We start from the raw sequence: 12,867 nt of genomic DNA on the forward strand, positions 1-12,867 counted from the left end.
TCTGTGCTTCCCAGCTCACATTGTTTATGGTTCTAATTATAATACAAGTCAACACCGAAGAAGATCACAGGTAGATGCATTTTGGATAGGGATTTAACCACGAGTTTAGAAAGAATGGCAGTTGAAGCTTCTGTTATGATAAGGAGGAGATTCAGCAAAAACGGCAAAGACTATGGCTAACTTTTGAATGTGAGGGAGACTACATGAATTTTGAGATATAATGGGCATTTTACATGGTCTCCAAAGGCTCTTGGTGGTTCATAAAAACTAATAATCCATTAAAGAAGCATGCAAGAGGCCAAGAACTTACCCTTTTGCTAAGTATGTCCATAAAAGAGTTAAGGTATGATAGAATCAAATTCTCAAAGAATTATTTAACAAGATTTTTCCAATAGCAAAGGAAAGTATACTCTAGAAGAGAATGGTGTTAAACTTGTCTTTTTCAGAAAGCTTTCTGTATTCCTGTTGTTCATGATGAGAACTGTATAGCCAATCAGGCAACTGAATTAGAACAATGTATGAATGGGTATTATTAACTTAGTATATGGGGTTGGCATATTCTTATAAATCTACAATTTCAAATATCACAACATTCAAAGCTGACCACCTAGCTGATAGGTTCAGGGTCATACTTCTTTACCTAGATATCACATCCAGGTTGTTTGCAAAATTATTTGCTGTCACCATAAAACATGTATGGATGACTGACTTACATAGGCAGATTCTCCTCAAAAGTGTTTGGAAACTTGAGTGCAGATTTTCCTGAAGATTCAGTACATACATATAGTGAAGTGATTGGGCTTAGTGTGGGGAAGGAAAAGCCTGTAGACATTCAACTTAAGACTTCAGAATGGATGAGGGGAAATTTGTATAAGCCAGTGGATCACAGGTAGAGTGATAAAAAGAAATTGTATGATGGAGTTTTCTTGCAACATATAAACTCATTTGAAGTCTTCATGAACTAATCAGGAAACGAGACAAGGAGTTCCTTGTTTGACCAAAGCTAAGAAATGAGGAAACAAAGTTGTATATAACCAGGGATTTTAAATCAAAAAGTCAATGTTGGGCACTTCCAGTATCACTGAAAACTTACTGGATCACTCAAGAGTAAGATAGGGGCTTCATTTCAAATACAAGAGCAAGGCAACTGTTAGATTGTTCTCATCTGCTGTGCTTAACTTACTTCATTATATAGATATTCATTGCATTTTCCACTCTTTAAGAAGTAAGGCCATAAAGTTGTACAGGACACCAAAACTTCTGTTTTCAGACAAAACGTCAATGGAGTCTTGTTGCATCTGAGGTAAAACAACTCAGTCTTCACCTCTGTGTTTGCACAAACTTTTATTCCATCATCTATGTCAGAATAAGGGTTTGATTTCGGTAACATCCCACTCCTGGGTGCCAGAATTTCATAGCAGATCTTTATCCTGAATAAATCTAATGAGGATAGAGTGGTCCCTCGACTGGAGCTTCTTTGTATGAATTCAGTCATTAGGCACCATTCAGTAAGTGAACCTGTTTGCAACAACAGCATGTCACAGGTTCCAGTGTATATGTCCCCTTTCTTCGATCCATTACCAAACATTGTAGGTGCACGAGATTTAGTATGGAATCAGCAGATGTGTCTAGAAATATATTTTCCACTGCAACTCTTTCATTGGCTCTGAGTAATGAAAGTTCATACCTGTGGGTGGTCATAAGCATTGTCCAACTTGTCCATAAATTTTGGTGGATTAGGTTTATAGCCCATCTAACTGAGTTTTGCAGTCCACTTGTTGTTCAACTCTGATGTGAGAGTACGTGTCAGAATCATTGTTGCCCTTACTCTTAACTCTTAGTTAAGGGATATTAAAGACTTCTTTTGGATAAGGGGATGTCAGGGATGTCTATGGAGACACCGGTGTTAAAGATTTGCTTGGAACAGCATTCTTATCAGACATGTATAAGATTTTCTTTAGTTTTGTTACTGGTACTCCAGAGGGTAGTGGTTTGCAGGAAAGGGCCAAGTAACCATACTATAACCATCCTGTTACCACTTAAGAGTCACAGAGTCACATCATGATCACCACCTAGTCATCACAAAAGCAAATTTATTAGTGATGAGTTGATACCCATGACCTGAGATACTATCCCACATCTGAACAATATCCTATATCTAACCACCTCTAAGGTCAGGAAAGATTAATCACTGTTAGGTGATATTAGCCTTGATTCCTAATGTTGTTCAAGATATGCAAAGGTTATTTGTTGGTTACAAGTCTGAAACTATCCTAGAAGGTTAAAGGGACAGTGCTCATGAGACAGTCACCAAAGTCCTAAGTATCTCACATGTGGACCTTTTAAATATTCTCATATTCCTTAGTTTTGGACCTCAAGTATCTCACCAGTTACTACATTTCTTGTAGGATTTGACTTTGAATCATTTGTTATGGTATAGATGCACTTCACAATATTGAGGCCCTAAAGCTACCCTCAGAAATTTTTCACCAACAGTTCTTTACAGATTTTGCTTGGTGGTTTCATGATAGTGAATTGCAAGTAAATAGTATTTCCATTTATAGGTCAGCTAATGTAGAAAGGACTATCATTCTTTTTTTTGACACTTATCTACTGAAATTTCTATTTTTGAAGTGGGTTATGGTATTCTGAGTTAGGACCAAGCATATGAGGAGAAAGGCAGTTTAGTTCTTCAATTAGGGTGCCAGAATTCTTGAATACTTGAAGTTTTTGCATTAAACAGTCTTTTTTGGCCAGCATTGAAACTCCTTTGATGAGAAGAATGACTGTCAAACAGGAAGCAGTAAACTTTTGATTTCTTGTTTGCTGCAGGAGGTTCATCCATATAGATTTAATAAGAACATATGAGAAATGAACAGATGATAGAAAAATTGCAGCCCAGTCCATGTAGTGTCCTGAAGTGAATTCATTCCTAAACCCATTTGTTTAATTAGATGCATTGGGAATTAGAAGACATGAAGGGATATTTTGCTCAACATTTTGTGCATTGATAATGACTTCATATTACATTTTACTGATAATGTAATTTAGAGATTTTTCATGATGGTCTGTCTGTCAAGATATTTAATTCTTTGCTTTAGTTTAGAACAAACACAACATATTTCTAGGTGATTACACAAAGTAAAATCTTGCAAGTCACAAGACAGAAGATTTTGAAAACGTTTTGTAAATCTTAAGGAAAGATAGAAGTACACATGCTGTTACAAGTACACAACCGATTTTCCAGCGCTCTTGGTTCCAAAGCCTTGCTGGATTAACCATTTTGCCAGACCAGTGGTCATGTAGTAATGATTCATCAACACACCTCTAACCCACTAATTATACATCTCCCATGTGTCAAAAATGTACCATGGACTGCTAGAAATTTAGATTAAACAAGTATTAAATGTTTGAGCACCCTCAGATGGTAAATCTGTCCTTAGATTGTTTGAGTCCTATGGGGTTTTCTGTGTCTTCTGTTGTTAGTGTTTTCCTAGGTGTGCATCACCAGAGTAATGCAATTTCATCTGCATTATACACCTGCTCAGGACTTTTCTTAGGTGTGCATCATCAGCATAATGCAGTTTTGTCTGCATTATACATCTGCTCAGGACAAAGGTGCTCGTCAGCTTCGAGTTTCGCAAATTCATCCTGCACAGTTTATTCATAAAAATTCCATGAAGCTTCTTGAATCTTTGAAGCCATCCTTCAACATAGTCATGCTCATGTTGTAATTTAAGTTCTTTATGAAACAACTTAGCCTAGTCCATTATCATGCTACCTGACAAGTCCACTCTATCACTCCGATACTGTCGAAACCATTCCATCATCACTCGATCATGCTCAGTACTCTTACCATCTTTCATAGTTTTTCTAATCATCATTTGCTTCTTGGAATCGCTATTTGCACAGAATTTTGATATTTTCTCCCTTTGCTTCTTTATATCATAAACAGTTGATGAACCAACACTGTAGATGTCACACAGCTTACACACTGAAACACCACGGTCCATTTTTTTTCAAAAGTTCTACTTTATCTTGGGTCCATATGGACTGGTGTTTACGTTTGCCACCTCGACTGACACTCGTGTCTTAAAAGCCACAGCTAGGATTAAATTTAAGCAAAATAAGCTAAGAATCTCACAGAATTGCAGTATCACCTCCTCCAAGTGCAGTGTAAAGAATGTAAATAAGCATGCCTTACACACAACGATATCTATGGCCGCCTAGTAAACTAGTCTGGTGGCCGTGGTAATTTCAAGTTCCCCTCACGTAATTTTGTCCGGACTAAAGGAGATACACCAAACCATCAGTTGCCGGAAATTCGGTATTGTACCTGTATAAGCAAAAATTGTCTCTGATTTTAATTCAGAAAGCATTTGAAATGTAACAAGATTTAGGAGTAGAATGCAAGAAAAGATCATGGGTAGACTTTGTAAGCAATTTTTACCTGCTCTACCTTCGCAACTTCTTTTTGAATTTCAGCCTTACATTTTGTTGAAATTCTAATGCTTTTCATTACTTCTATCTTTAATTTATTTGAGATTCTGTTATTGACATTTCTATTAACCAGATACATATACTACTTGGGCAAATTTGGTGACTAATCCATGTTATACATACTTCTTATTGAGTATTTTTGGAATGAGTGATCCTCCTCTTTGCTTATGGTTTACATTGGTACATTAGCAGCTTTGCAAGTCTTTGTTATATACATATTTGCACCCATCTAGATGCAACAAAAGTTCATGGATAGGCAAGTAGGTCATTCAGGAAAAATATGCATGAGTTGATGTATTGTAAATTTGTCCAGGCACTATACTCAAGTCGTTCTTGCCATCCATGATTGACATAACTGCCAAGGGTATATATTGGCACACCCTCACCCTTACATGCAGATTTCTTATTGTATTATTGAATTCCTTTTCATGCTATTAAAGTTCATCAGTAAAAAAAAGTATGCTATTTGAATTAAGTTGAAAATTTTTATGATGTAAGTCAAACTTGCAAAATAACATGGAAACTTGGGGCCATCCCCAGATGAAACAAACTACTGTTGGAAGATGTGTAGCATCATGGGTGATGTTGAACTAGCCAGCATCTTTCTAAGAACAGAGTTGTTGGTTCTCCATTCTAAAACTTACTAGGTGATTTGATTTGTGAAAACCAATGATTTAGTGCACTGCTCTGTTTATGATGAAACTTATTTTTGTTTGAACCATAGTGAAAGACTTTTCCAGTCATAAGTTACATTTTCTCAAGAAGAGAGAATAACTGCTCTTTTGCTGATCTCAGTTAAGTACTTTTTGGTATGCATTGTCTTTTTCCATGCTGTTAGTCTTGTTGAACATGAAAACATGAAAAGTAGGTTCTTTTAGAACACTGTAACATGATAGTAGTTCTGATTTTGAGAGGAATTTTGCTTTTTATAATGTATGTGGCATTTTTAGGCCATCCCTTCCTATAGAATCTAAAGACTCTTTGTTAGGATTTTCTCCTCATTGTGTATATTTCAAGAACCTTTGACACAACATTCTGAAAACTTAACACATACTTTGGGGATGCAGTAGTTTATGAAGTCGGCAGCTTGATATGCTACTGTAAGCTTGAATCTTACTACTGAATATTTAGCTCCATTCCCATTTACATGGGGTGGATTAACTGCAACTCGGTTTCCTGAGGTAGACTTGCTACCCGGCTGCTTTGCCTGTGCAGAATGTACCCATTATTTTGAATAATGGAGTTCTTTCGGTACATGTTTTTTAAGACTTGTGGCAGTTTGTCCTTTTGATTTTACCTGTGTACTCTCAGAGAAACTTTTTCCCTAATTTCTCATACCAGTTACTTAATGTACTGAGGATAGTAATGAGTATTTTATCTCCCCTACCAGCTTCTCATATGAAAGCTTTTTAACCTTGGCAGGTATGTATAATTGAGTTTTAGTTGTGCAGATTTGACCCTTGAGGGGGGAAAAGCCTGCCCCCTCCCCTTCTTCCTTGTTTATGTATGCAGTCAGCCTTGGATGTGACCATTCATCATATGGGAAAACCTGCTTTGATGCAGGAAAATATTTTATCTACCTATAGGTGTGGGTGTCCATATCCAGGGCCTGTTCTTCCCTCTTACCCTAGTCTGTATATCAGTGGCCATCTAAGTGCAATCTTTTAATGGCAAATCACTGGAAATAATCGAGGAGGTGATACAGAGCCAGGATCATTTGCATTTGGCATGCCCCCTAAATCTACCTGGGTATGATCTTTTGAATAATTTCTTTCAAGAGAACTCACCCAGGCCCTAAGAATTTGATTTTTCAGGCAGCCTTGGTTGTGAATGTACACACCTCCACAGAAAAAATCTCTCTTGCATTTAAAGCAGGTTTTATTACCCTGTAGAAGCACGAGTCTACAGCTAATTAGTAACAGTTATACAGAGCAAGAGAGCTGGTAGGGTATTTTTCAGAGCACTAAACAGTAGTTTTTGCTCTCTGCAACAAAAGCAGCTTGCAGTAAGTCAGCAAGCACTGCTTAAGTAGTGTTGTCGAGAGTAGTACTATGTAACCAACTAGGAGGTGTTATTAAGGATATGGATCTCTGCATTAGGGTGCCATTTTTCTCCCAGTAGTCATAGGAGCTTTCATCTGAGTGAAGTATGTTCATACAACATTCTTGTGTTAGTTCAAGCAGTAATGTTAATTTTTTTTAGATATAATGATTCCCTGCTCATTTCCTCTAATGGCACTGACAACACCAATTATACTTTATTTATTTATTTGTTTACTCTAGTAGTATTGGTGTCTGTGTGTATCTTTAGTGTTTCCGTTCTTACAGCAGCCTGTGTTAGTGCCTCGTTCACCGTGGAGACATGTAACCCCCCCATCACCACCCCAGTTATAGTTAGCAAAGCCTCCCTAGACAGTGGCAGCCACTCTGACATAGGTGTGTAGTTACTGTGTTTCTTGTGCCCGCTTTCCTCTGACCCTCTTACAGCTGTGCTATATTTTGATTTTGCTTATTCCAAAAGAGGGATGGGTCCTGAAGGTGTACGCAGTTGAACTATAAAAAGAACATAAAGTAGAACATTTACACTCGTATAAGTGTTAATATTTTCTACATCTAACAGCCAAACAGAGCAGTATTTATATAAGTAAATAACTTGACTTATTGTTGAGCTTTATCATCATAAAGCCAACCAGCAAATGTTCTGTAGAGCTTTTAGAAGGCAAGAAGTCGCATGTGTCAAATCAAAGTTTGGTTACCATGAATCATCTTATTTTCATTACATTTGAGAACTAATGTTGATACTGAATGAAAGCAACACAGCTTTTCAGTTAAAAGTTTGCCTAACACAATTCTCATCAGATTCAATGAACTTTCAAATATATCTTCATTTTCGTGATCGTGACTCTAAAGTGTAACACAAGCAGTTTTTTGGCATGTTTTGTAGAAACTGTGGTTCATAAAAATGGATAGGGTTTGGTAATGAATTGAAAAAAGCCATAATGTTAAAAGCTTGGTTATACTCAGATTTTATGAAGCCTTAAGAAGTTATAAGAGATATTTTAAGATTTTCATTAGGGGAACAATGCATATGTTAGAGTTTGTGCAGATGTGTGATTGGTTTTTGGTCAGAGTTGGAGTAAGACAAAAAATGTGGTATGTACTTATTGATTGTACAATTTATGTAATGTATTAACAATTGGTAATACCTTGAAAGCTGAAGTGCAGTTTGTTGGAAGAAACTAGAAATTTCTGAGCTATCATATTTAGATAATACAGTTCTATTAAAGTAGGTGACATGAGAATGTCACATGAAGACATGTAGACATAGACTGGATAGATATGTTGGGATGTAGATTTGCATCTGAATTTATAGTATGATAAGTTTTGACGTTTGATAGAGAGATCTTGAATTTGAAACTTAGTTGAACTGACAGTAGTTTGACGCTTTCAGTATTTGGATGGTCCATTTAGGAAGAATTAAAAGATAAATTATGTAAGATTTTGAGGGCTTTTTTGAGGCTTATCATGTTGCATGTATTCTGAATAAGAATTATTGATGGAAAAAGTATCAGTTTTACTGGAGTATGAAGAGAATTTGTAAAGGGGAATGGGCAAAGTGAGGAATGATAAAAGTTTAGAGTTGTAGCATTATGAAGGACAGGAATGGGTAAAGTAAAAGATTCTTACTGAAACGACATGCACTTCAACAAAATGGAAAGGGGAATTTAAATGAAAAGAACATGTATTAATGTGCTGTATTTGTCTGTATTTCTGTTATGTATTGGAAAATGAATACAGGTATCTGATCCCAAATCCGGAATGCTTGGGACCTCATCCATACTTGATTTAAAAATTTTAGACTTTTTGGTCATTTAGCCTGGCAAGTATAGATAATGTAAAATATTTTGGTTGTACAGTGGTTCTCAAACCAATCCAGGCACATTTCAACTGGATTCTATGAACACTTATTGGCTTCATACAATACTGGGGAAATCCTGACCAACATAATCCTTTAAACATTGACAAACAAAGGTATTTGCATTGAGAATTCACGCCAAACTTTCAGGGCAGTGTTCTTGATAGGGATAGGGAGTGGTCACATAGAGGTGCCAAATGTTTCATCTGAAGAGTCACTCACAGTTACCCTGTAGACATAGGAAGAAGGAAGTGTGCAGTTTGTGTCAGTGGTGCCACATTTGCCAATTTCTGCTGATATAGTATCTGTGTAAACGTTAATTAGAATTACTATAAAAGGATATGTATAGATTATTTTGTTTTAAAGGAATAAAAGCATAATTACAAACATTTCATCAATATGGAAGTTTGAAAAAATAGATGTTAAGACATACATGAAAGCAAAACGGTTCACTTTCACTGATAGCAGTGGATCATTAGTCCCGTACTTGGTATTGCAAGACTTAAGTTTATTTTTGTTCTGTTTATCTCTCATTTTATGGGGACAAAACAAAAGTTCTCAGGATTCAAAAACCTTAAATGTGTAGGAAAGAGAAAAAAGTAGGCAGATGTTAAAGGATTAATGCTGTAGAATTATGCCTGTTACCAGTGACATAATTTCAACTTTTGCATTTGAAATGCATTATAACACCCAACAGGTGTAAGATTTGCCATTGTCCTTAAATCCAGAGGATGCTGACTCATTATTGAATGCCTGCTTGGCCAGTAAACCTATGTCATAAATCATCTCTGAGAGTTAGTGCAAATAGGGCTCCATCAAAAGGAATGGTCTTTCTTGAATTTTGTGAAGCAACTCTATGGTGTTGTTAGGCTTAATGCATCATGAAATACCTTGGCATAGACTATAGTCGTACCACCAGTGATCAGGACCTCATTCATGTGAACTTTCATTGACTCAAAAACGCTTTGTCCAGAAGTGTTTTTAGGTTGATGCAATTATTTTTTTTCCATAAACTCTGGCACCTCACTTTCAGTGTAAATGATGAAGATACTGACCCTGTACTCAACCTCTTCACTGAGGTTCCCTTCTCTAACTTTCTTGGTAATTCCACCTTCGCAATATATAGGGGAAAATCTTTACACTCACCAGCCACAGTACTGTCATCTTGCCTTTTGGACATAATTACTATATACAAAGGGATAAGACTCAGAGATGACACAAAGCTGCATGTCCAAAGGGCAGATGTGAATGGAAACAACATGCACTGAATTGAATCACCACACCTGTAAACAAAGTGGCTTTTTCAGTAATTTATCTAGAATGTAAAAAACAAACAAAATTAATTTTTACTTTCTTTTTAAATCAACTATTTGTATAGTAATTTTGGTGCAGTTTTCAGTCATTTCAAATTAGAAGTGTGCATCAGTTATCAGGAAAGGTCCAGGTACAAGAAATTTCTCCAAGTTAATTGGTTGTTCACCAGAATAGCTAGTTTCTGGGACATTCCAGTTTTAGGGTTACCGGATTTGGGATTGTCTATCTGTACTTGTCCTTTTGTTACAGTGTATTTCTTTATTCCTGATGTGTAATTATTAGAAAACAGCATTTACTTTTTTTTTTACTCTGTAAGTGTAAGAAACACCACACCAGTATAATAATGGATTAGTATATATTAATATGTGATAATATACTATATTGTATGTCTCTTACATAATGAATTACTGTGTAATACTAATGTTTTTTTAATCTGCTGAAGAGTTTAGTGTACAGTATGAAAAACTCCATGATTCAAGTCCATCTGATGTCTGTACCTTAATTGTCTTCCACCATTTTAAGTGTACTTCACAGTTATTAGTCTCAAGAAAAGTCAAGATTAAGTTATGGGATAAATTACATATGAATAAAAAGAAAGGTTCTTGTAGGTTCAACTCATTATACTAATGACTACTATGATTCATAAAAACGTACATGTACAGTCAGTGGAAGAAAGTGGGTACCTAAAAAATGAACAGAGGAAGGTGTAAGGGAAGACAAATTGGGAGGTGGAAGGATATAGTGTAAGAAAATGGTATATATGGAAAAATGTGAAGAATTTTGCTATCACCACACTATGTAGAGGAAATTCATAACCACCACAAAGTGAATGCAGGAAGTAAGAAATTTGAATTATACATGTAAGTAGAAATTGAATGATATCATGCAATTTACTGATGTGAAGTTAGATATAATCCATTATACTCACTGTAAGGTGTTTTTATTTCAGATATTTTCTTCAAAATAATGAGTATCTTTCACCAGTGTGTATAGTGAAACTTTCTTTTGTGTGAAGAAGAAATGAACTAGTTTGAGGTCCACTTAAACTGTTTTTTTGGGTAGAACAGAACAGGAGCAGAATAGTCCAGCATTTGAAATATATTCTGGATGTGAAAATTAGTGTGCAGTATTAAGTGTAGTGTGCTGGCAGTAAGTGTTTTGATTTTGCATTTCAATAAACTAGAACCAACTAGGGTAGGAATGGCATACCAAGCTCTGAAATGAGGAAAGATTCTCAGACATCAGTTGTATGCTCCATATATCAACATCTTAACTAAAGACTGTCAAGACTTTTCATAGTTTATTTTTCACACTGTTGACAGTGTGCTGTGGGCACATTGATTAAGTATTGATAATTGTGTGGCATCAAGAGCATCAGGGTAATCATTGAAGCACTTTCATTATGTGCGATGACAAAAAATTATTAAAAAAAAGTGTATGGAATTCGATCAGGTTGATACTTAGTTGTGTGGCTGCATGCAAGTTTGGGATTCAATTTTTGTTTGATAAACATCACCACTCTTGTTCCTAAAGAGAATCATATACTATTTTCATCCTAGAAGGATTCAGCTTGTATTATTATAAACAATGCATATAAAGTGCATACTGTAATACAATGATGGAAGAATGAAGGGAAATTCATAAATGTTTTTTTTTTTTTGTGCAGTGTGCTACATTTTGATTAGTTGCCTTCTTTATTTCCTTTTCTTGAAAAACATTTTGGTATTACATGTTTTTTATAAAACGTTTTTTGAATTACTACATTGATTTTCTGTAATGTTTGTTATTTTTGTTAAGGAATGTTTTTAAGATACTGGAATTGTCATGCAGTTATCTTTTCTCTTCAAGGAATGCTTGCACATAAACATGATATATATATCTGTTGGAAATTTCATTGTACTGCATAATTTTATGATCTCAAGTAATGACTTTTTCAATATGCTGACTGCATTATGTTTAACTCTTACCAAATTATTTTCTATGAATTGCAAGGGCATATTGATTATTTCCTTCATTTCTAATCTTACTTTTATTTTTACCTCCCGTACATCATTAGTTTAAGATGATTACATACAATATTTTTCAGTAAATGGTGGAGAAGATGAAACTACTGTTGACAATGAGGTTGAATACATCACAGACGGTGGTAAAGAAAACACTATCAAAGAAATTGGAGATCTCGCATCAGAAAATGGACTTGGAAATGATGACAAAAACATGGATACATTAGCAGTAGAAGAGAATCAGGATGGTCATAGTTTGGAATCTAGATCATCATGTATTTCTCCTGCATCCTCTCAAGGAGGAGTTTATTCAGTAAGTGTTTTGTACTCAAAGGTGGTAAAAACCTTTGTCATATGTAGCCTTCATTTTTAACATCAAAAACATTTTAAATGAAGAAAAAAGTATTTGTTCATAACAATATGTAGTCTTAATCAGTGTGAACTCAAAATTCCAGACTTTTTGATGTGCAAGAATGACGATATTAAGATAGCTTAGAAAGGATACACCATACTTCAAATCAAGCAGTCATCAAAATTGATTTTGCTCCATTTTATATATGTGTTATTTTGACTACTGTGAATGGGCAAGCTGCAAACTTCATTCACTTTATGGAATTTATGACACCAGAACCCTAGAGAAAGGAGAAGGGAAGGGGGACTCTTAGTCATGACAATACATCTTTAATGGAGAAACATTTTCAGTCTCTGTTAGATTCATTTTGTATTTATTATTGTGCTGTAGCTAATTTATTTTTTCTAGCTGTAAGCCAGAAATGAAAAATGGTCTTAGAACAAATTTTATGGAATATTTTGAACTATTCCAATGATGCTTACTAGTTATAACTGCATACACAAGTGACAAAGATGAGATGACTCATCTCTTAAAAGAATGTATGTGTACTTGTCACCCTGACGGTGTTATAGAGAAAGATTGATGATTGGGTTACAGAAGAAAAGAATGTTACTTTAAGTCTTCCGGTAGAGGTACATGATAATCTGTTGAAGGGATACTTCATTCACTGGGGAAGTAAGGACCACCAGGGAGAAAACAGTAATAATCTTATGAGCTGGAAGAAATTATACAAAGCTCTTTGAAAAAAATTAAAGGTAAAACAATGTTCTTCAAAATCATTGC

General features: G+C 35.3%; 1 protein-coding gene across 1 annotated transcript in view; it reads left to right on the forward strand.

The window, feature by feature from the left end:
- Nucleotides 1-12,867, forward strand: part of LOC139746055 (small G protein signaling modulator 2-like) — a 285,630-nt gene that overhangs the window by 260,026 nt on the left and 12,737 nt on the right. Inside the window, exons 21-22 of the mRNA XM_071656887.1 lie at nt 6,828-6,935; nt 11,816-12,045. Coding sequence (XP_071512988.1) covers nt 6,828-6,935; nt 11,816-12,045 — 338 coding nt within the window. The remainder of the gene's footprint in view (nt 1-6,827; nt 6,936-11,815; nt 12,046-12,867) is intronic.

This window comes from Panulirus ornatus, chromosome 63 (genome assembly GCF_036320965.1).
Source record: "Panulirus ornatus isolate Po-2019 chromosome 63, ASM3632096v1, whole genome shotgun sequence".
Taxonomy (NCBI): Eukaryota; Metazoa; Arthropoda; class Malacostraca; order Decapoda; family Palinuridae; genus Panulirus; species Panulirus ornatus.